General features: G+C 41.4%; 2 protein-coding genes and 3 long non-coding RNA genes across 5 annotated transcripts; 2 read left to right on the top strand and 3 right to left on the bottom strand.

Moving 5' to 3' along the window:
* Positions 1-184: 184 nt before the first annotated feature.
* LOC125744706 (uncharacterized) lies at positions 185-6782 on the bottom strand. Its single transcript, XR_007398484.1, has 2 exons — positions 6136-6782; positions 185-6050 (listed from the first exon to the last, which is right to left on the bottom strand). It is a non-coding gene; the product is annotated as an uncharacterized LOC125744706 (long non-coding RNA).
* A 128-nt stretch (positions 6783-6910) lies between these two features.
* On the top strand, positions 6911-8304 carry LOC125744697 (malate dehydrogenase, mitochondrial-like). Its single transcript, XM_049016812.1, has one exon. The coding sequence runs from the start codon at positions 6999-7001 to the stop codon at positions 8013-8015; it is 1017 nt and encodes a 338-aa protein (XP_048872769.1). The 5' UTR covers positions 6911-6998; the 3' UTR covers positions 8016-8304.
* Positions 8305-8557: 253 nt separating this feature from the next.
* LOC125744702 (uncharacterized) lies at positions 8558-23003 on the bottom strand. Its single transcript, XR_007398478.1, has 3 exons — positions 22883-23003; positions 17195-22797; positions 8558-8820 (listed from the first exon to the last, which is right to left on the bottom strand). It is a non-coding gene; the product is annotated as an uncharacterized LOC125744702 (long non-coding RNA).
* Positions 11638-14629, bottom strand: LOC125744703 (uncharacterized). Its single transcript, XR_007398479.1, has 2 exons — positions 14509-14629; positions 11638-14423 (listed from the first exon to the last, which is right to left on the bottom strand). It is a non-coding gene; the product is annotated as an uncharacterized LOC125744703 (long non-coding RNA).
* LOC125744696 (malate dehydrogenase, mitochondrial-like) lies at positions 15285-16678 on the top strand. The gene has a single exon (XM_049016811.1). The coding sequence runs from the start codon at positions 15373-15375 to the stop codon at positions 16387-16389; it is 1017 nt and encodes a 338-aa protein (XP_048872768.1). The 5' UTR covers positions 15285-15372; the 3' UTR covers positions 16390-16678.
* Positions 23004-23080: the final 77 nt, after the last annotated feature.

Raw genomic sequence — 23080 nt, 5'->3', positions numbered from 1 at the left:
TTTGTTGTGGAAGTAGCAGTAAAAACAATAAAACTCTAATAATAGTTTAAGGAAATGGTTTCACATGAAACTCAATCAGGTTCTCTTTGTGTTAACTATAATTCTGGACTGTTGGTAGACGATTACGTTCAGGTTGTAGACAAGTAAAATAAATTTGAAAAAAAAAACACTGAATCTCTTGAGCTCTGGACATGCAAGAATTTATTTCCAGATTTACCCCTTTGTCCGTTAGTCTGGTGTATAGTTATTGTGTTGAAACCACAATAAGGTACTTATACTGGCAACAGAAACCTCAGACATTTTTTTCGAAGTACAGCTGTACTTGGTCTTCAGTCCACAAAACTGCAAACAAGATCCAATCCATGTATGTCAGGGGTAATCGCTGGAAGGCCGGTGTCCTGGAGGTTTTCCATCCTACTTGAACAGTCTTTTCTAGTGGTTATCTACCTGAGACCAGGTGTGAATGCTGTGAAATGCGGTAGGATGCAGGACACTGGCCCTCCAGGACCAGAATTGATTACCCCTGACCTATGTAATTGACTGTATCTTTCATTGGTTTTTGTTTTATGAGACACAAGGTAGTCAATGAGAAATGTAAATAAGCTACAAGCCCAGCTCATCATCTACACAGAGCTGACTAAGAATCTTGGGCTTCCCATCCATCTCTTCTGGGTTCTCTAGTGGTGAACTGGTTTCCACATCCTGCTCTGGAGAGATACATCCCAAAAGCAGTGACTCCCCTCCAGGTAGGCCAACAAAGCTTGGTCTGCAGACTAACTGAAGTGGAAAGCGGCACAGGGCTCCATGCTGGCTTGGACAACTGGGTGCTCAGTGTCACTACACTCTGTAGACAAATTGATGAAGTTCAGGTGAGATGATGCGAGACCCCTGGGGGTTTCATGGGGGAGTAAATACAGAAAAACATCCAGACTGACTAAGCATCACACTGACAAAGGTTAATTTTCTTAAATTTAAGTTTAAATTTAATTGGCCATTTTATGCATCTCCAGATTATTATTTTTTTTGCAGAAACACCACATGGCTACATATTACAGTTTTTTCCAATCATTTTTTCACTAGTTATAGAACATTGATGTTATTTTCCAAAACTCTAGTCACAGAACACAATATGGTAACCACTTGTAACACACACTCTCCAACATTCAAAACATTGCTTTTTGCGTTCATATTTATAAAGAAACATTACATTCAGAGAATCATAGTAAAATTTGTTTAGATCGGCCACACACAAGCTACTAATAGTTCCACTGTTTGGTTGTCCTTCCAAGCATTAGATATAGTAATACAGAATTTTTGACACCTGTTTCATTGTGGTGCTTCATATAACATTGTTGTAAAGGGAAAAAACATGCATATACAGATGCAGTGGAATCATTTAAACAAATCCAAAATTTATTGATAAAATACACAGCATAAATTCTCACAACTAAAGTTCTGCAATGTTCCTAACCTGCCTTACAAAAAACTAAATGTGGATTTGGCCACAGGTTCTCATCCACATCACTGAATCAATGAATGTTTTCTCTTGCCAAGCATCTTGGAAAGAATCTTCTGGCATGGCGAATCTAGGCCTGACGCTGGTCTAAAGTCATGTCACTGCATGCCTCATCCATGGCTTGGACAGTTGAAAAAAAAATGTGCAATAGGGTTGAGGAAAGGAGAGTATGATATGTACTGTCTCCATAAACAATTATTGGTTCGTTACCATCGCATCTCTATGTTTTCTAATAGTTAACCAACAATACATAATCTCAGGTAATAATAATAATATTCTCATTCTTATTAACCCATTATAACAACTGAATTTCATAAGGTTGCATTTTGCTATAACATACCTTCTTCCTGGAACTTATGACAAAATCAGTTAAAACTTCATTTATTTCACTTTCTGGTTGGAAATCTTGTAAGGTACCATTGTGAATGTATTGGATTGTGTTTTGTCATACACTTCATCTTTTCTTTAATCTGCCTTTGTGTACGATTATGTTTTATGTTGTGTGCTATGTTTTAACCTTGTGCTGCTGTTTCTTGGCTAGGGCTCGCTTAGAAAAGGGACTTTGTCTCAGTGTGACACTCTGGTTAAATAAAAGAAAAATGAAATAAACTGACTGCTTGGGATATTTCTCCTAAACCAACCCGAAGGCGTAGGTTTGGTTTCAACGTTGGTAAGGACAAAATCAACCTCGAAACTCCCGTCCCCCTATAACACACACAGTACTCCCAGAGTATTTATAGGGACATGTCCTTACTGTCCGTACCCAAAGCTACACCCTTGAATCAGTCTGATAGCTACCAGGTCTGCTTGCTTGGCTGAATCGATGAAGCACTGCATAAAAACTCCACAAACACCATGGATGGCCAAGTACTTAAGATAACTAAACATCTTCCTTCGCCTCTGTGTCCCTCCTGTGCCTGACTGTGATGGAGAATGTAGGTAAGACGGACCAGAAATGTGAAGTCGCACCGCACTCTTGGTAACATTCTGCCCCTGGGTGATAAAGGACATAAACACGTTGTGTTTTCATATGTTTGTAAGTTTGTACGGCTGCTATGTTGACCAGGTCTGTCTTATAAAAGAGACTTTAGAGGATTTTATTGTTGCTACTTTTCTTGCGTTTCAAACTGCCTTTCCAAAATGATGATTGTGGGGTGTAGTGACATTCCAGACTGATGGGCCACTGACAGTATGCAAACACCTACAGGTGTGGGACACCTGTGTCATCAATATTGTGTAGACCACTGACTTTGAAAAAAACAGTGTGTCACTCCAAAGTTGTAACACTTTAGTAATCAAACTACATAAAATTTCAGAACATCTCATTCACCTATGTGTAGCCAACCCCTGTGTCTATAAGCTTCAGAGCTCAAAAGTCCTGGCTAGAAATGTTTATAATGTGATTTTTTTATTTCTGAAAAGGCTAACTTTTATGGCGCAGGCAGGAAAAAGGTGACGATCCACTACCGCTCCAAGACAAAAATGGTGTTTAATAAAGAAAAACGGAACACCCTGGGGTAAAATACTAAATAAAATGACCACGAAGGATCCAAAACAACCTGGGAGAAACCACTAATTAACAAAACTAAGGAACTAGGCTAAACAGAGGAGCAGGACTAGAAAACCAAGCACACAGGTCACAACTAACACTGACCACGGACGGACAAACGGACGAACGAATGAACGTGTACGCACGCGCACACATACTGTCATGCATTGATCCAGGGAAGCACAAGCGGAGACAAGTCTGGGATTACGGGTTTTAATGGTGCATAAAGCGAGCCAAAACGTAGACAGACAATACAATGACCTGTATGGGCAAACAAACTGAATACATTGGACTGACGACGGTAACCGGAAACAGCTGGTGAACACGGGGAATCCACACTAGGTCAGCGAGAGGGCGTGACACGCAGGAGGAGCAGACGATCGGGGCAGGACACATACATACATACACACACCCACGGACTCCACCGTCAACTATGTTTAAGTGATTGGCTAATGAATAATGAAGAATTTGTTCTGCTACTAAATTAAATGCATTTACAGTAAATCACTGTGGTAGCTCTGAGGCTAGCAAGCTGTGCCAGCAATCGGAAGGTTGCTGATTTGAATCCTGTGAATGCCAGCAATGATCTAACTCTAGTGGGCCCTGAACCTACAATTGCTTTATATTGGGAATGCTGTTAAATATTTATAAAATATTTTAGTACATTCATAGCGATATTCTTTTTTCGAGAGGCAAACAAACTACAAACAAATCAAAAACAGTAAGTCTGGTAAAAAACTGATATTGCATGCTAGGATACTGTTTACGGTCACGATATTTTATTCTCTAAATCTAACACGTGCAATTACATTTATAACTATTCATACATTTAACAAAATAAACATTTTTAAAGATTTATAAAATAGAATTCCTGTAGAGTGTGTAAGCCGCCATGTTGAAATTGCGTCACAGGGGCAACTCGGACAAGAAAACTCTTCGTTGACCTGTCTTGGCCACCTTACCGCACTGATGGGAATGAGCAGGATGTGACTGTGGCAAAATGTACTGACCTGTAACGTACTGCAATTAAATAAACTCTCATGAACTATTTTTCTTGGCCCGTGTTGTTTTTTGGTTTGTGAAGCAGAAAGGTTAATTGTGATTTTTTTTTTTTGACAGAGGTTCTGATTCGTTTTGCGATGTAATTTTTTTAAAAGTCAAGCTTCAGAATTAAACATGATCTCCTTAGTATCAAGTCGGCGACTTTACGTAGGGGATCTTATAATATAACAAGATCTTATAACAGCAAACAGGCTACGTTAGCAGCATCATCCTAAGCAGTTAGATAACACGTTTATCGAGCAGATGAACAGAAAAAAGCAGAAGAATCTCCTGTAAAAACATCAAAAAATGATTTGATCAACGTTCACTAGACCCTGAATGAAAAAAATCCTGGATCAATAACGGCTGCTAATGAAGTTCTGATAATATAATAAAGTTTATGGAGACAGTGTCTTGCAATTGCATGTCTTTTATATTTATTTATTTATTTATTTAAAACAAATAATACCAAACTTGGGGCGGCATTGTGGTGCAGTGGTTAGCATTGTTGCCTCACACCTCTGGGTCCCGGGTTCGAGTTTCCGCCTGGGTTACATGTGTGTGGAGTTTGCATGTTCTTCCCATGTCGTCATGGGGTTTCCTCCAGGTACTCCAGTTTCCCCTCACAGTCCAAAAACATGCTGAGGCTAATTGGACTTGCTAAATTGCCCGTAGGAGTGCATGTGTGAGTGAATGGAGTGAGTGTGCCCTGCGATGGGCTGTCCCCCCATCCTGGGTTGTTCCCTGCCACGTGCCATTCTGGCATAAGCTCCGGGGACCCCCCGCGACCCAGTAGGATAAGCAGTTTGGAAAATGGATGGATGGAGAGAATACCATACTTTGTGCATTGTGACACGACGGCCTGCTGGCAATCAGCACTATACAGGCTAACAATAATCATGGTATCCACAGCGTTGGCCCAACCATTAAACCAATGCAGGGAGGATGTGAAGGACAGCAGGACAGGAGATGCCTGCTACACAGGTGTGCTCACTGTGTTTAAACTCTGGCAGGACAATATCATTAAACTTACTGACAGTTAAATATATATTACAAATTGTATTGTTGTGTGTAACATGTTGGATGCAATTTCGCTGCCGTCTCCACTATCTGGAGGATTCATTGCAGAAGCAAGAATAACGTCATGTCATTTTATTAGTTTTCTTTTTTTTTTAAGAAAAACGTCCGACGAACGTCCTATAAGTAGATATACAGAAAATGAAGCAGATCTCTGTATAATTCAGCTTCACAAACAAGCAAGTACTCCTAATTGGATACAGGGTTCTTGTTTTTAATAACCCGAAAATGAGTTTCAGCATTCAGATTAATATCCGACTTTGAATACTACGGTTTCAAGTAAATAAACAGCTAAATTGATTAAAAAAAAGAGATTTAAAAACGTAAGTTGAAACATGTGGTGTGAAAAGTAATAGCTTTATAAGACATCATCTGCCGTGACTCGGATTCGAACCGGGGCTGTTGCGGCCACAACGCAAAGTACTAACCACTATACGATCACGGCAAGCCACACGTAATTGAAAAATAACACTCGTTCGTGTTTGTGTGGAGCACTTCCTAACTTCCTGTTAGGAAGAAGACTGTGTGTAACCCCTATGTTCACGTGTTTTAATAATTGTTCTACCCAGATCGGTGGAACAATTATTAAAACACGTGAACATAGGAAGAAGACTGTGTGTAACCCCTAACAGAGAACATAAAAAGCCCGGTCACCTATCCATCAAAATAATGCATTTTAACAAAAACGACATTAAACGACACACGAATAATTATTCACAAACGTAATCAAAAGCAAAGCTACAAACCTTTATACAGTATAACTGAAAATACATTCCTTGTACGCGACCGCCGAAACACTACGTACCGTCTCGCTGTCCACGGGGCAAACTGAGGTGCCCGGAAGAAGGCATCAGCAGTTGGTACTTTCTTTAAGGGAAATACACACAAACATCCAGTATAAAAAATTTATAAGTTTAAATTATAAAAACCAAACCACACTGGTTACACTTACACATAGTTTTTTATGTTAAGATCCATTGCACACCGCTGGTCCTAATCTCTAGTGACAAAGCCGGCGTCAGGAGCCGGACGGGTTAGGCGCACCACGAGGCGCTGTGGGATTCCGCCCAGGACTAGCTGCTGAAGCTCGGCTAGCACCAGCGAGTCGGTTTTCGCTTACCGCCCGTAAAACAATCGAGTGCCACCTACCGCCACGCCGCGCAATTCCGGCGATTCTGAACAATTTTGCCAGTACGATTTTGTTTGGATTTCCCCGTCTTCATCTCTGAAATCGCAAATTTCAACCCTCTTGCTGTGTCCTAAGCAGTCAAATAACACGTTTATTGAGCAGATGAAGAGAAGAAAGCAAAGGAATCTGCTGTAACCTTTGTAGGCGCTCATATTATCTGTTGGCTATTTTTTACGGTGGAAAGTAATGGACTGGGAAGAAAATTCGGCCCAATATACAGGGGGCAATATCAGGTTATTTATAATATGAGCAAAGCGACGGATATTAATTTGGTCTTTGATTATTAATTATTTAATTAATTGTTATTAAAACTGCATGATACATTAGTCTTAAGCAGCGAACTAGTGTTTACTGTAGCATTTGTGGCTACCCTATGGAAATAGCCTATATGTTCAGAAAAGTCACGTACACAAAATGCATTTCTTTCACTCCCGAAATGCATTTCGTCCACAAAGTGACGTTCTTCCATTCTGTTCCAGTCCGTGTCCAATGAGATGTTGCGTGCCTAGCTAGCGTTTTACGTAGTTGCTCACGTGATATTAGTTCTAGAACCTAGGGTGGGTGATAAGGGAGAGTCTGCAGAATTCTCATTTCATTTTCAGCGTACCAGCAAAGCAGTAGTGATAATGTTCTCTCGGATAGCCAGATCAGCTGTGAGTATTGCTCGCAGCTTCTGCAGCTCTTCCCAGAGCAATACAAAGGTGACAGTGTTGGGTGCATCTGGGGGCATCGGCCAGCCCCTGTCACTGCTGCTTAAGAAGAGTCCACTGGTCAGCCAGCTCTCGCTTTATGACGTTGTCCACACCCTCGGAGTGGCTGCAGACCTCAGTCACATTGAGACCAGGGCCCAGGTCACTGGCTACGTCGGCCCTGAACAACTCCCGCAAGCTCTGAAGGGGAGTGAAGTTGTCGTCATTCCTGCTGGAGTGCCCAGGAAGCCCGGGATGACACGGGATGACCTCTTCGGTACCAACGCCTCCATCGTGGCCACCCTGGCTGATGCCTGTGCCCGCAACTGCCCTGAAGCTATGATTTGTCTAATCACCAACCCGGTAAACTCCACTGTTCCCATAGCTTCAGAGATTCTTAGGAAGCATGGAGTTTACAACCCTAAGCGGGTCTTTGGTGTGACGACGCTAGACATCGTCAGGGCTAACACCTTCGTGGCCGAACTCACGGGACTGAATCCTGCTCATGTCAACGTCCCTGTAGTTGGTGGCCATGCGGGCAAGACCATAATTCCGGTCTTATCTCGGTGCACTCCCAAAATGGAGTTTAGTGCGGATACTCTCGCTAACCTCACGAGGCGTATCCAAGACGCAGGCACTGAGGTGGTCAAGGCGAAGGCTGGGGCAGGCTCTGCCACCCTCTCCATGGCATATGCAGGGGCTAGGTTCGCCGTGTCCCTGCTGGATGCCATGAATGGCAAAGAAGGGGTCATCGAATGTGCATTCGTCAGGTCAGAGGAAGGCGAATGCACATACTTTTCCACCCCTCTCCTCCTCGGCAGACACGGAGTGGAACGAAACCTGGGCCTTGGCAAGCTCTCCGCCTTGGAGACCAAGCTGGTGGCCGAAGCACTGGATGAGCTGAAGGCCTCCATTAAGAAGGGGGAGGACTTTGCGAGGGCGCCAACACATTAATGCTGCCTCTTCTGGATGAAGAATTACCCTGGCTTTGGATGTTTGTAAACTCTTTTAAAAGATACTGTTAACATTTAAAATGTACCAAAAAACATTTAAAATGTGTTACTGTTTGCCAAAGGGTAATGCGTAAGAACACAATGTTCTGCTGGTTCAGTTGCTGAATTTAGTAGATTTTTCTGAATGTGAAATATAACGTGAACCATTAATACTTTGAAAATGGACACTGAAAGTTCAGATATTTTGTTTGTAATTATAAAAGAAAATAAAACAGGATGTTTATAACTTATGACTGCTTTGTCTGTCTACTCTATATACAGTACATGCATGCTTATTTTTTCCTGAATTTTCTGAATTGTTTGTTGTGGAAGTAGCAGTAAAAACAATAAAACTCTAATAATAGTTTAAGGAAATGGTTTCACATGAAACTCAATCAGGTTCTCTTTGTGTTAACTATAATTCTGGACTGTTGGTAGACGATTACGTTCAGGTTGTAGACAAGTAAAATAAATTTGAAAAAAAAAACACTGAATCTCTTGAGCTCTGGACATGCAAGAATTTATTTCCAGATTTACCCCTTTGTCCGTTAGTCTGGTGTATAGTTATTGTGTTGAAACCACAATAAGGTACTTATACTGGCAACAGAAACCTCAGACATTTTTTTCGAAGTACAGCTGTACTTGGTCTTCAGTCCACAAAACTGCAAACAAGATCCAATCCATGTATGTCAGGGGTAATCGCTGGAAGGCCGGTGTCCTGGAGGTTTTCCATCCTACTTGAACAGTCTTTTCTGGTGGTTATCTACCTGAGACCAAGTGTGAATGCTGTGAAATGCGGTAGGATGCAGGACACTGGCCCTCCAGGACCAGAATTGATTACCCCTGACCTATGTAATTGACTGTATCTTTCATTGGTTTTTGTTTTATGAGACACAAGGTAGTCAATGAGAAATGTAAATAAGCTACAAGCCCAGCTCATCATCTACACAGAGCTGACTAAGAATCTTGGGCTTCCCATCCATCTCTTCTGGGTTCTCTAGTGGTGAACTGGTTTCCACATCCTGCTCTGGAGAGATACATCCCAAAAGCAGTGACTCCCCTCCAGGTAGGCCAACAAAGCTTGGTCTGCAGACTAACTGAAGTGGAAAGCGGCACAGGGCTCCATGCTGGCTTGGACAACTGGGTGCTCAGTGTCACTACACTCTGTAGACAAATTGATGAAGTTCAGGTGAGATGATGCGAGACCCCTGGGGGTTTCATGGGGGAGTAAATACAGAAAAACATCCAGACTGACTAAGCATCACACTGACAAAGGTTAATTTTCTTAAATTTAAGTTTAAATTTAATTGGCCATTTTATGCATCTCCAGATTATTTTTTTTTTTGCAGAAACACCACATGGCTACATATTACAGTTTTTTCCAATCATTTTTTCACTAGTTATAGAACATTGATGTTATTTTCCAAAACTCTAGTCACAGAACACAATATGGTAACCACTTGTAACACACACTCTCCAACATTCAAAACATTGCTTTTTGCGTTCATATTTATAAAGAAACATTACATTCAGAGAATCATAGTAAAATTTGTTTAGATCGGCCACACACAAGCTACTAATAGTTCCACTGTTTGGTTGTCCTTCCAAGCATTAGATATAGTAATACAGAATTTTTGACACCTGTTTCATTGTGGTGCTTCATATAACATTGTTGTAAAGGGAAAAAACATGCATATACAGATGCAGTGGAATCATTTAAACAAATCCAAAATTTATTGATAAAATACACAGCATAAATTCTCACAACTAAAGTTCTGCAATGTTCCTAACCTGCCTTACAAAAAACTAAATGTGGATTTGGCCACAGGTTCTCATCCACATCACTGAATCAATGAATGTTTTCTCTTGCCAAGCATCTTGGAAAGAATCTTCTGGCATGGCGAATCTAGGCCTGACGCTGGTCTAAAGTCATGTCACTGCATGCCTCATCCATGGCTTGGACAGTTGAAAAAAAAATGTGCAATAGGGTTGAGGAAAGGAGAGTATGATATGTACTGTCTCCATAAACAATTATTGGTTCGTTACCATCGCATCTCTATGTTTTCTAATAGTTAACCAACAATACATAATCTCAGGTAATAATAATAATATTCTCATTCTTATTAACCCATTATAACAACTGAATTTCATAAGGTTGCATTTTGCTATAACATACCTTCTTCCTGGAACTTATGACAAAATCAGTTAAAACTTCATTTATTTCACTTTCTGGTTGGAAATCTTGTAAGGTACCATTGTGAATGTATTGGATTGTGTTTTGTCATACACTTCATCTTTTCTTTAATCTGCCTTTGTGTACGATTATGTTTTATGTTGTGTGCTATGTTTTAACCTTGTGCTGCTGTTTCTTGGCTAGGGCTCGCTTAGAAAAGGGACTTTGTCTCAGTGTGACACTCTGGTTAAATAAAAGAAAAATGAAATAAACTGACTGCTTGGGATATTTCTCCTAAACCAACCCGAAGGCGTAGGTTTGGTTTCAACGTTGGTAAGGACAAAATCAACCTCCAAACTCCCGTCCCCCTATAACACACACAGTACTCCCAGAGTATTTATAGGGACATGTCCTTACTGTCCGTACCCAAAGCTACACCCTTGAATCAGTCTGATAGCTACCAGGTCTGCTTGCTTGGCTGAATCGATGAAGCACTGCATAAAAACTCCACAAACACCATGGATGGCCAAGTACTTAAGATAACTAAACATCTTCCTTCGCCTCTGTGTCCCTCCTGTGCCTGACTGTGATGGAGAATGTAGGTAAGACGGACCAGAAATGTGAAGTCGCACCGCACTCTTGGTAACATTCTGCCCCTGGGTGATAAAGGACATAAACACGTTGTGTTTTCATATGTTTGTAAGTTTGTACGGCTGCTATGTTGACCAGGTCTGTCTTATAAAAGAGACTTTAGAGGATTTTATTGTTGCTACTTTTCTTGCGTTTCAAACTGCCTTTCCAAAATGATGATTGTGGGGTGTAGTGACATTCCAGACTGATGGGCCACTGACAGTATGCAAACACCTACAGGTGTGGGACACCTGTGTCATCAATATTGTGTAGACCACTGACTTTGAAAAAAACAGTGTGTCACTCCAAAGTTGTAACACTTTAGTAATCAAACTACATAAAATTTCAGAACATCTCATTCACCTATGTGTAGCCAACCCCTGTGTCTATAAGCTTCAGAGCTCAAAAGTCCTGGCTAGAAATGTTTATAATGTGATTTTTTTATTTCTGAAAAGGCTAACTTTTATGGCGCAGGCAGGAAAAAGGTGACGATCCACTACCGCTCCAAGACAAAAATGGTGTTTAATAAAGAAAAACGGAACACCCTGGGGTAAAATACTAAATAAAATGACCACGAAGGATCCAAAACAACCTGGGAGAAACCACTAATTAACAAAACTAAGGAACTAGGCTAAACAGAGGAGCAGGACTAGAAAACCAAGCACACAGGTCACAACTAACACTGACCACGGACGGACAAACGGACGAACGAATGAACGTGTACGCACGCGCACACATACTGTCATGCATTGATCCAGGGAAGCACAAGCGGAGACAAGTCTGGGATTACGGGTTTTAATGGTGCATAAAGCGAGCCAAAACGTAGACAGACAATACAATGACCTGTATGGGCAAACAAACTGAATACATTGGACTGACGACGGTAACCGGAAACAGCTGGTGAACACGGGGAATCCACACTAGGTCAGCGAGAGGGCGTGACACGCAGGAGGAGCAGACGATCGGGGCAGGACACATACATACATACACACACCCACGGACTCCACCGTCAACTATGTTTAAGTGATTGGCTAATGAATAATGAAGAATTTGTTCTGCTACTAAATTAAATGCATTTACAGTAAATCACTGTGGTAGCTCTGAGGCTAGCAAGCTGTGCCAGCAATCGGAAGGTTGCTGATTTGAATCCTGTGAATGCCAGCAATGATCTAACTCTAGTGGGCCCTGAACCTACAATTGCTTTATATTGGGAATGCTGTTAAATATTTATAAAATATTTTAGTACATTCATAGCGATATTCTTTTTTCGAGAGGCAAACAAACTACAAACAAATCAAAAACAGTAAGTCTGGTAAAAAACTGATATTGCATGCTAGGATACTGTTTACGGTCACGATATTTTATTCTCTAAATCTAACACGTGCAATTACATTTATAACTATTCATACATTTAACAAAATAAACATTTTTAAAGATTTATAAAATAGAATTCCTGTAGAGTGTGTAAGCCGCCATGTTGAAATTGCGTCACAGGGGCAACTCGGACAAGAAAACTCTTCGTTGACCTGTCTTGGCCACCTTACCGCACTGATGGGAATGAGCAGGATGTGACTGTGGCAAAATGTACTGACCTGTAACGTACTGCAATTAAATAAACTCTCATGAACTATTTTTCTTGGCCCGTGTTGTTTTTTGGTTTGTGAAGCAGAAAGGTTAATTGTGATTTTTTTTTTTTGACAGAGGTTCTGATTCGTTTTGCGATGTAATTTTTTTAAAAGTCAAGCTTCAGAATTAAACATGATCTCCTTAGTATCAAGTCGGCGACTTTACGTAGGGGATCTTATAATATAACAAGATCTTATAACAGCAAACAGGCTACGTTAGCAGCATCATCCTAAGCAGTTAGATAACACGTTTATCGAGCAGATGAACAGAAAAAAGCAGAAGAATCTCCTGTAAAAACATCAAAAAATGATTTGATCAACGTTCACTAGACCCTGAATGAAAAAAATCCTGGATCAATAACGGCTGCTAATGAAGTTCTGATAATATAATAAAGTTTATGGAGACAGTGTCTTGCAATTGCATGTCTTTTATATTTATTTATTTATTTATTTAAAACAAATAATACCAAACTTGGGGCGGCATTGTGGTGCAGTGGTTAGCATTGTTGCCTCACACCTCTGGGTCCCGGGTTCGAGTTTCCGCCTGGGTTACATGTGTGTGGAGTTTGCATGTTCTTCCCATGTCGTCATGGGGTTTCCTCCAGGTACTCCAGTTTCCCCTCACAGTCCAAAAACATGCTGAGGCTAATTGGACTTGCTAAATTGCCCGTAGGAGTGCATGTGTGAGTGAATGGAGTGAGTGTGCCCTGCGATGGGCTGTCCCCCCATCCTGGGTTGTTCCCTGCCACGTGCCATTCTGGCATAAGCTCCGGGGACCCCCCGCGACCCAGTAGGATAAGCAGTTTGGAAAATGGATGGATGGAGAGAATACCATACTTTGTGCATTGTGACACGACGGCCTGCTGGCAATCAGCACTATACAGGCTAACAATAATCATGGTATCCACAGCGTTGGCCCAACCATTAAACCAATGCAGGGAGGATGTGAAGGACAGCAGGACAGGAGATGCCTGCTACACAGGTGTGCTCACTGTGTTTAAACTCTGGCAGGACAATATCATTAAACTTACTGACAGTTAAATATATATTACAAATTGTATTGTTGTGTGTAACATGTTGGATGCAATTTCGCTGCCGTCTCCACTATCTGGAGGATTCATTGCAGAAGCAAGAATAACGTCATGTCATTTTATTAGTTTTCTTTTTTTTTTAAGAAAAACGTCCGACGAACGTCCTATAAGTAGATATACAGAAAATGAAGCAGATCTCTGTATAATTCAGCTTCACAAACAAGCAAGTACTCCTAATTGGATACAGGGTTCTTGTTTTTAATAACCCGAAAATGAGTTTCAGCATTCAGATTAATATCCGACTTTGAATACTACGGTTTCAAGTAAATAAACAGCTAAATTGATTAAAAAAAAGAGATTTAAAAACGTAAGTTGAAACATGTGGTGTGAAAAGTAATAGCTTTATAAGACATCATCTGCCGTGACTCGGATTCGAATCGGGGCTGTTGCGGCCACAACGCAAAGTACTAACCACTATACGATCACGGCAAGCCACACGTAATTGAAAAATAACACTCGTTCGTGTTTGTGTGGAGCACTTCCTAACTTCCTGTTAGGAAGAAGACTGTGTGTAACCCCTATGTTCACGTGTTTTAATAATTGTTCTACCCAGATCGGTGGAACAATTATTAAAACACGTGAACATAGGAAGAAGACTGTGTGTAACCCCTAACAGAGAACATAAAAAGCCCGGTCACCTATCCATCAAAATAATGCATTTTAACAAAAACGACATTAAACGACACACGAATAATTATTCACAAACGTAATCAAAAGCAAAGCTACAAACCTTTATACAGTATAACTGAAAATACATTCCTTGTACGCGACCGCCGAAACACTACGTACCGTCTCGCTGTCCACGGGGCAAACTGAGGTGCCCGGAAGAAGGCATCAGCAGTTGGTACTTTCTTTAAGGGAAATACACACAAACATCCAGTATAAAAAATTTATAAGTTTAAATTATAAAAACCAAACCACACTGGTTACACTTACACATAGTTTTTTATGTTAAGATCCATTGCACACCGCTGGTCCTAATCTCTAGTGACAAAGCCGGCGTCAGGAGCCGGACGGGTTAGGCGCACCACGAGGCGCTGTGGGATTCCGCCCCAGGACTAGCTGCTGAAGCTCGGCTAGCACCAGCGAGTCGGTTTTCGCTTACCGCCCGTAAAACAATCGAGTGCCACCTACCGCCACGCCGCGCAATTCCGGCGATTCTGAACAATTTTGCCAGTACGATTTTGTTTGGATTTCCCCGTCTTCATCTCTGAAATCGCAAATTTCAACCCTCTTGCTGTGTCCTAAGCAGTCAAATAACACGTTTATTGAGCAGATGAAGAGAAGAAAGCAAAGGAATCTGCTGTAACCTTTGTAGGCGCTCATATTATCTGTTGGCTATTTTTTACGGTGGAAAGTAATGGACTGGGAAGAAAATTCGGCCCAATATACAGGGGGCAATATCAGGTTATTTATAATATGAGCAAAGCGACGGATATTAATTTGGTCTTTGATTATTAATTATTTAATTAATTGTTATTAAAACTGCATGATACATTAGTCTTAAGCAGCGAACTAGTGTTTACTGTAGCATTTGTGGCTACCCTATGGAAATAGCCTATATGTTCAGAAAAGTCACGTACACAAAATGCATTTCTTTCACTCCCGAAATGCATTTCGTCCACAAAGTGACGTTCTTCCATTCTGTTCCAGTCCGTGTCCAATGAGATGTTGCGTGCCTAGCTAGCGTTTTACGTAGTTGCTCACGTGATATTAGTTCTAGAACCTAGGGTGGGTGATAAGGGAGAGTCTGCAGAATTCTCATTTCATTTTCAGCGTACCAGCAAAGCAGTAGTGATAATGTTCTCTCGGATAGCCAGATCAGCTGTGAGTATTGCTCGCAGCTTCTGCAGCTCTTCCCAGAGCAATACAAAGGTGACAGTGTTGGGTGCATCTGGGGGCATCGGCCAGCCCCTGTCACTGCTGCTTAAGAAGAGTCCACTGGTCAGCCAGCTCTCGCTTTATGACGTTGTCCACACCCTCGGAGTGGCTGCAGACCTCAGTCACATTGAGACCAGGGCCCAGGTCACTGGCTACGTCGGCCCTGAACAACTCCCGCAAGCTCTGAAGGGGAGTGAAGTTGTCGTCATTCCTGCTGGAGTGCCCAGGAAGCCCGGGATGACACGGGATGACCTCTTCGGTACCAACGCCTCCATCGTGGCCACCCTGGCTGATGCCTGTGCCCGCAACTGCCCTGAAGCTATGATTTGTCTAATCACCAACCCGGTAAACTCCACTGTTCCCATAGCTTCAGAGATTCTTAGGAAGCATGGAGTTTACAACCCTAAGCGGGTCTTTGGTGTGACGACGCTAGACATCGTCAGGGCTAACACCTTCGTGGCCGAACTCACGGGACTGAATCCTGCTCATGTCAACGTCCCTGTAGTTGGTGGCCATGCGGGCAAGACCATAATTCCGGTCTTATCTCGGTGCACTCCCAAAATGGAGTTTAGTGCGGATACTCTCGCTAACCTCACGAGGCGTATCCAAGACGCAGGCACTGAGGTGGTCAAGGCGAAGGCTGGGGCAGGCTCTGCCACCCTCTCCATGGCATATGCAGGGGCTAGGTTCGCCGTGTCCCTGCTGGATGCCATGAATGGCAAAGAAGGGGTCATCGAATGTGCATTCGTCAGGTCAGAGGAAGGCGAATGCACATACTTTTCCACCCCTCTCCTCCTCGGCAGACACGGAGTGGAACGAAACCTGGGCCTTGGCAAGCTCTCCGCCTTGGAGACCAAGCTGGTGGCCGAAGCACTGGATGAGCTGAAGGCCTCCATTAAGAAGGGGGAGGACTTTGCGAGGGCGCCAACACATTAATGCTGCCTCTTCTGGATGAAGAATTACCCTGGCTTTGGATGTTTGTAAACTCTTTTAAAAGATACTGTTAACATTTAAAATGTACCAAAAAACATTTAAAATGTGTTACTGTTTGCCAAAGGGTAATGCGTAAGAACACAATGTTCTGCTGGTTCAGTTGCTGAATTTAGTAGATTTTTCTGAATGTGAAATATAACGTGAACCATTAATACTTTGAAAATGGACACTGAAAGTTCAGATATTTTGTTTGTAATTATAAAAGAAAATAAAACAGGATGTTTATAACTTATGACTGCTTTGTCTGTCTACTCTATATACAGTACATGCATGCTTATTTTTTCCTGAATTTTCTGAATTGTTTGTTGTGGAAGTAGCAGTAAAAACAATAAAACTCTAATAATAGTTTAAGGAAATGGTTTCACATGAAACTCAATCAGGTTCTCTTTGTGTTAACTATAATTCTGGACTGTTGGTAGACGATTACGTTCAGGTTGTAGACAAGTAAAATAAATTTGAAAAAAAAAACACTGAATCTCTTGAGCTCTGGACATGCAAGAATTTATTTCCAGATTTACCCCTTTGTCCGTTAGTCTGGTGTATAGTTATTGTGTTGAAACCACAATAAGGTACTTATACTGGCAACAGAAACCTCAGACATTTTTTTCGAAGTACAGCTGTACTTGGTCTTCAGTCCACAAAACTGCAAACAAGATCCAATCCATGTATGTCAGGGGTAATCGCTGGAAGGCCGGTGTCCTGGAGGTTTTCCATCCTACTTGAACAGTCTTTTCTAGTGGTTATCTACCTGAGACCAGGTGTGAATGCTGTGAAATGCGGTAGGATGCAGGACACTGGCCCTCCAGGACCAGAATTGATTACCCCTGACCTATGTAATTGACTGTATCTTTCATTGGTTTTTGTTTTATGAGACACAAGGTAGTCAATGAGAAATGTAAATAAGCTACAAGCCCAGCTCATCATCTACACAGAGCTGACTAAGAATCTTGGGCTTCCCATCCATCTCTTCTGGGTTCTCTAGTGGTGAACTGGTTTCCACATCCTGCTCTGGAGAGATACATCCCAAAAGCAGTGACTCCCCTCCAGGTAGGCCAACAAAGCTTGGTCTGCAGACTAACTGAAGTGGAAAGCGGCACAGGGCTCCATGCTGGCTTGGACAACTGGGTGCTCAGTGTCACTACACTCTGTAGACAAATTGATGAAGTTCAGGTGAGATGATGCGAGACCCCTGGGGGTTTCATGGGGGAGTAAATACAGAAAAACATCCAGACTGACTAAGCATCACACTGACAAAGGTTAATTTTCTTAAATTTAAGTTTAAATTTAATTGGCCATTTTATGCATCTCCAGATTATTATTTTTTTTGCAGAAACACCACATGGCTACATATTACAGTTTTTTCCAATCATTTTTTCACTAGTTATAGAACATTGATGTTATTTTCCAAAACTCTAGTCACAGAACACAATATGGTAACCACTTGTAACACACACTCTCCAACATTCAAAACATTGCTTTTTGCGTTCATATTTATAAAGAAACATTACATTCAGAGAATCATAGTAAAATTTGTTTAGATCGGCCACACACAAGCTACTAATAGTTCCACTGTTTGGTTGTCCTTCCAAGCATTAGATATAGTAATACAGAATTTTTGACACCTGTTTCATTGTGGTGCTTCATATAACATTGTTGTAAAGGGAAAAAACATGCATATACAGATGCAGTGGAATCATTTAAACAAATCCAAAATTTATTGATAAAATACACAGCATAAATTCTCACAACTAAAGTTCTGCAATGTTCCTAACCTGCCTTACAAAAAACTAAATGTGGATTTGGCCACAGGTTCTCATCCACATCACTGAATCAATGAATGTTTTCTCTTGCCAAGCATCTTGGAAAGAATCTTCTGGCATGGCGAATCTAGGCCTGACGCTGGTCTAAAGTCATGTCACTGCATGCCTCATCCATGGCTTGGACAGTTGAAAAAAAAATGTGCAATAGGGTTGAGGAAAGGAGAGTATGATATGTACTGTCTCCATAAACAATTATTGGTTCGTTACCATCGCATCTCTATGTTTTCTAATAGTTAACCAACAATACATAATCTCAGGTAATAATAATAATATTCTCATTCTTATTAACCCATTATAACAACTGAATTTCATAAGGTTGCATTTTGCTATAACATACCTTCTTCCTGGAACTTATGACAAAATCAGTTAAAACTTCATTTATTTCACTTTCTGGTTGGAAATCTTGTAAGGTACCATTGTGAATGTATTGGATTGTGTTTTGTCATACACTTCATCTTTTCTTTAATCTGCCTTTGTGTACGATTATGTTTTATGTTGTGTGCTATGTTTTAACCTTGTGCTGCTGTTTCTTGGCTAGGGCTCGCTTAGAAAAGGGACTTTGTCTCAGTGTGACACTCTGGTTAAATAAAAGAAAAATGAAATAAACTGACTGCTTGGGATATTTCTCCTAAACCAACCCGAAGGCGTAGGTTTGGTTTCAACGTTGGTAAGGACAAAATCAACCTCGAAACTCCCGTCCCCCTATAACACACACAGTACTCCCAGAGTATTTATAGGGACATGTCCTTACTGTCCGTACCCAAAGCTACACCCTTGAATCAGTCTGATAGCTACCAGGTCTGCTTGCTTGGCTGAATCGATGAAGCACTGCATAAAAACTCCACAAACACCATGGATGGCCAAGTACTTAAGATAACTAAACATCTTCCTTCGCCTCTGTGTCCCTCCTGTGCCTGACTGTGATGGAGAATGTAGGTAAGACGGACCAGAAATGTGAAGTCGCACCGCACTCTTGGTAACATTCTGCCCCTGGGTGATAAAGGACATAAACACGTTGTGTTTTCATATGTTTGTAAGTTTGTACGGCTGCTATGTTGACCAGGTCTGTCTTATAAAAGAGACTTTAGAGGATTTTATTGTTGCTACTTTTCTTGCGTTTCAAACTGCCTTTCCAAAATGATGATTGTGGGGTGTAGTGACATTCCAGACTGATGGGCCACTGACAGTATGCAAACACCTACAGGTGTGGGACACCTGTGTCATCAATATTGTGTAGACCACTGACTTTGAAAAAAACAGTGTGTCACTCCAAAGTTGTAACACTTTAGTAATCAAACTACATAAAATTTCAGAACATCTCATTCACCTATGTGTAGCCAACCCCTGTGTCTATAAGCTTCAGAGCTCAAAAGTCCTGGCTAGAAATGTTTATAATGTGATTTTTTTATTTCTGAAAAGGCTAACTTTTATGGCGCAGGCAGGAAAAAGGTGACGATCCACTACCGCTCCAAGACAAAAATGGTGTTTAATAAAGAAAAACGGAACACCCTGGGGTAAAATACTAAATAAAATGACCACGAAGGATCCAAAACAACCTGGGAGAAACCACTAATTAACAAAACTAAGGAACTAGGCTAAACAGAGGAGCAGGACTAGAAAACCAAGCACACAGGTCACAACTAACACTGACCACGGACGGACAAACGGACGAACGAATGAACGTGTACGCACGCGCACACATACTGTCATGCATTGATCCAGGGAAGCACAAGCGGAGACAAGTCTGGGATTACGGGTTTTAATGGTGCATAAAGCGAGCCAAAACGTAGACAGACAATACAATGACCTGTATGGGCAAACAAACTGAATACATTGGACTGACGACGGTAACCGGAAACAGCTGGTGAACACGGGGAATCCACACTAGGTCAGCGAGAGGGCGTGACACGCAGGAGGAGCAGACGATCGGGGCAGGACACATACATACATACACACACCCACGGACTCCACCGTCAACTATGTTTAAGTGATTGGCTAATGAATAATGAAGAATTTGTTCTGCTACTAAATTAAATGCATTTACAGTAAATCACTGTGGTAGCTCTGAGGCTAGCAAGCTGTGCCAGCAATCGGAAGGTTGCTGATTTGAATCCTGTGAATGCCAGCAATGATCTAACTCTAGTGGGCCCTGAACCTACAATTGCTTTATATTGGGAATGCTGTTAAATATTTATAAAATATTTTAGTACATTCATAGCGATATTCTTTTTTCGAGAGGCAAACAAACTACAAACAAATCAAAAACAGTAAGTCTGGTAAAAAACTGATATTGCATGCTAGGATACTGTTTACGGTCACGATATTTTATTCTCTAAATCTAACACGTGCAATTACATTTATAACTATTCATACATTTAACAAAATAAACATTTTTAAAGATTTATAAAATAGAATTCCTGTAGAGTGTGTAAGCCGCCATGTTGAAATTGCGTCACAGGGGCAACTCGGACAAGAAAACTCTTCGTTGACCTGTCTTGGCCACCTTACCGCACTGATGGGAATGAGCAGGATGTGACTGTGGCAAAATGTACTGACCTGTAACGTACTGCAATTAAATAAACTCTCATGAACTATTTTTCTTGGCCCGTGTTGTTTTTTGGTTTGTGAAGCAGAAAGGTTAATTGTGATTTTTTTTTTTTGACAGAGGTTCTGATTCGTTTTGCGATGTAATTTTTTTAAAAGTCAAGCTTCAGAATTAAACATGATCTCCTTAGTATCAAGTCGGCGACTTTACGTAGGGGATCTTATAATATAACAAGATCTTATAACAGCAAACAGGCTACGTTAGCAGCATCATCCTAAGCAGTTAGATAACACGTTTATCGAGCAGATGAACAGAAAAAAGCAGAAGAATCTCCTGTAAAAACATCAAAAAATGATTTGATCAACGTTCACTAGACCCTGAATGAAAAAAATCCTGGATCAATAACGGCTGCTAATGAAGTTCTGATAATATAATAAAGTTTATGGAGACAGTGTCTTGCAATTGCATGTCTTTTATATTTATTTATTTATTTATTTAAAACAAATAATACCAAACTTGGGGCGGCATTGTGGTGCAGTGGTTAGCATTGTTGCCTCACACCTCTGGGTCCCGGGTTCGAGTTTCCGCCTGGGTTACATGTGTGTGGAGTTTGCATGTTCTTCCCATGTCGTCATGGGGTTTCCTCCAGGTACTCCAGTTTCCCCTCACAGTCCAAAAACATGCTGAGGCTAATTGGACTTGCTAAATTGCCCGTAGGAGTGCATGTGTGAGTGAATGGAGTGAGTGTGCCCTGCGATGGGCTGTCCCCCCATCCTGGGTTGTTCCCTGCCACGTGCCATTCTGGCATAAGCTCCGGGGACCCCCCGCGACCCAGTAGGATAAGCAGTTTGGAAAATGGATGGATGGAGAGAATACCATACTTTGTGCATTGTGACACGACGGCCTGCTGGCAATCAGCACTATACAGGCTAACAATAATCATGGTATCCACAGCGTTGGCCCAACCATTAAACCAATGCAGGGAGGATGTGAAGGACAGCAGGACAGGAGATGCCTGCTACACAGGTGTGCTCACTGTGTTTAAACTCTGGCAGGACAATATCATTAAACTTACTGACAGTTAAATATATATTACAAATTGTATTGTTGTGTGTAACATGTTGGATGCAATTTCGCTGCCGTCTCCACTATCTGGAGGATTCATTGCAGAAGCAAGAATAACGTCATGTCATTTTATTAGTTTTCTTTTTTTTTTAAGAAAAACGTCCGACGAACGTCCTATAAGTAGATATACAGAAAATGAAGCAGATCTCTGTATAATTCAGCTTCACAAACAAGCAAGTACTCCTAATTGGATACAGGGTTCTTGTTTTTAATAACCCGAAAATGAGTTTCAGCATTCAGATTAATATCCGACTTTGAATACTACGGTTTCAAGTAAATAAACAGCTAAATTGATTAAAAAAAAGAGATTTAAAAACGTAAGTTGAAACATGTGGTGTGAAAAGTAATAGCTTTATAAGACATCATCTGCCGTGACTCGGATTCGAACCGGGGCTGTTGCGGCCACAACGCAAAGTACTAACCACTATACGATCACGGCAAGCCACACGTAATTGAAAAATAACACTCGTTCGTGTTTGTGTGGAGCACTTCCTAACTTCCTGTTAGGAAGAAGACTGTGTGTAACCCCTATGTTCACGTGTTTTAATAATTGTTCTACCCAGATCGGTGGAACAATTATTAAAACACGTGAACATAGGAAGAAGACTGTGTGTAACCCCTAACAGAGAACATAAAAAGCCCGGTCACCTATCCATCAAAATAATGCATTTTAACAAAAACGACATTAAACGACACACGAATAATTATTCACAAACGTAATCAAAAGCAAAGCTACAAACCTTTATACAGTATAACTGAAAATACATTCCTTGTACGCGACCGCCGAAACACTACGTACCGTCTCGCTGTCCACGGGGCAAACTGAGGTGCCCGGAAGAAGGCATCAGCAGTTGGTACTTTCTTTAAGGGAAATACACACAAACATCCAGTATAAAAAATTTATAAGTTTAAATTATAAAAACCAAACCACACTGGTTACACTTACACATAGTTTTTTATGTTAAGATCCATTGCACACCGCTGGTCCTAATCTCTAGTGACAAAGCCGGCGTCAGGAGCCGGACGGGTTAGGCGCACCACGAGGCGCTGTGGGATTCCGCCCCAGGACTAGCTGCTGAAGCTCGGCTAGCACCAGCGAGTCGGTTTTCGCTTACCGCCCGTAAAACAATCGAGTGCCACCTAC

Source organism: Brienomyrus brachyistius, chromosome 6 (assembly GCF_023856365.1).
Source record: "Brienomyrus brachyistius isolate T26 chromosome 6, BBRACH_0.4, whole genome shotgun sequence".
Classification (NCBI taxonomy): domain Eukaryota; kingdom Metazoa; phylum Chordata; class Actinopteri; order Osteoglossiformes; family Mormyridae; genus Brienomyrus; species Brienomyrus brachyistius.
The sequence above is the reverse complement of the archived record's forward strand: the minus strand, read 5'-3'. Positions and strand labels throughout refer to the sequence as shown.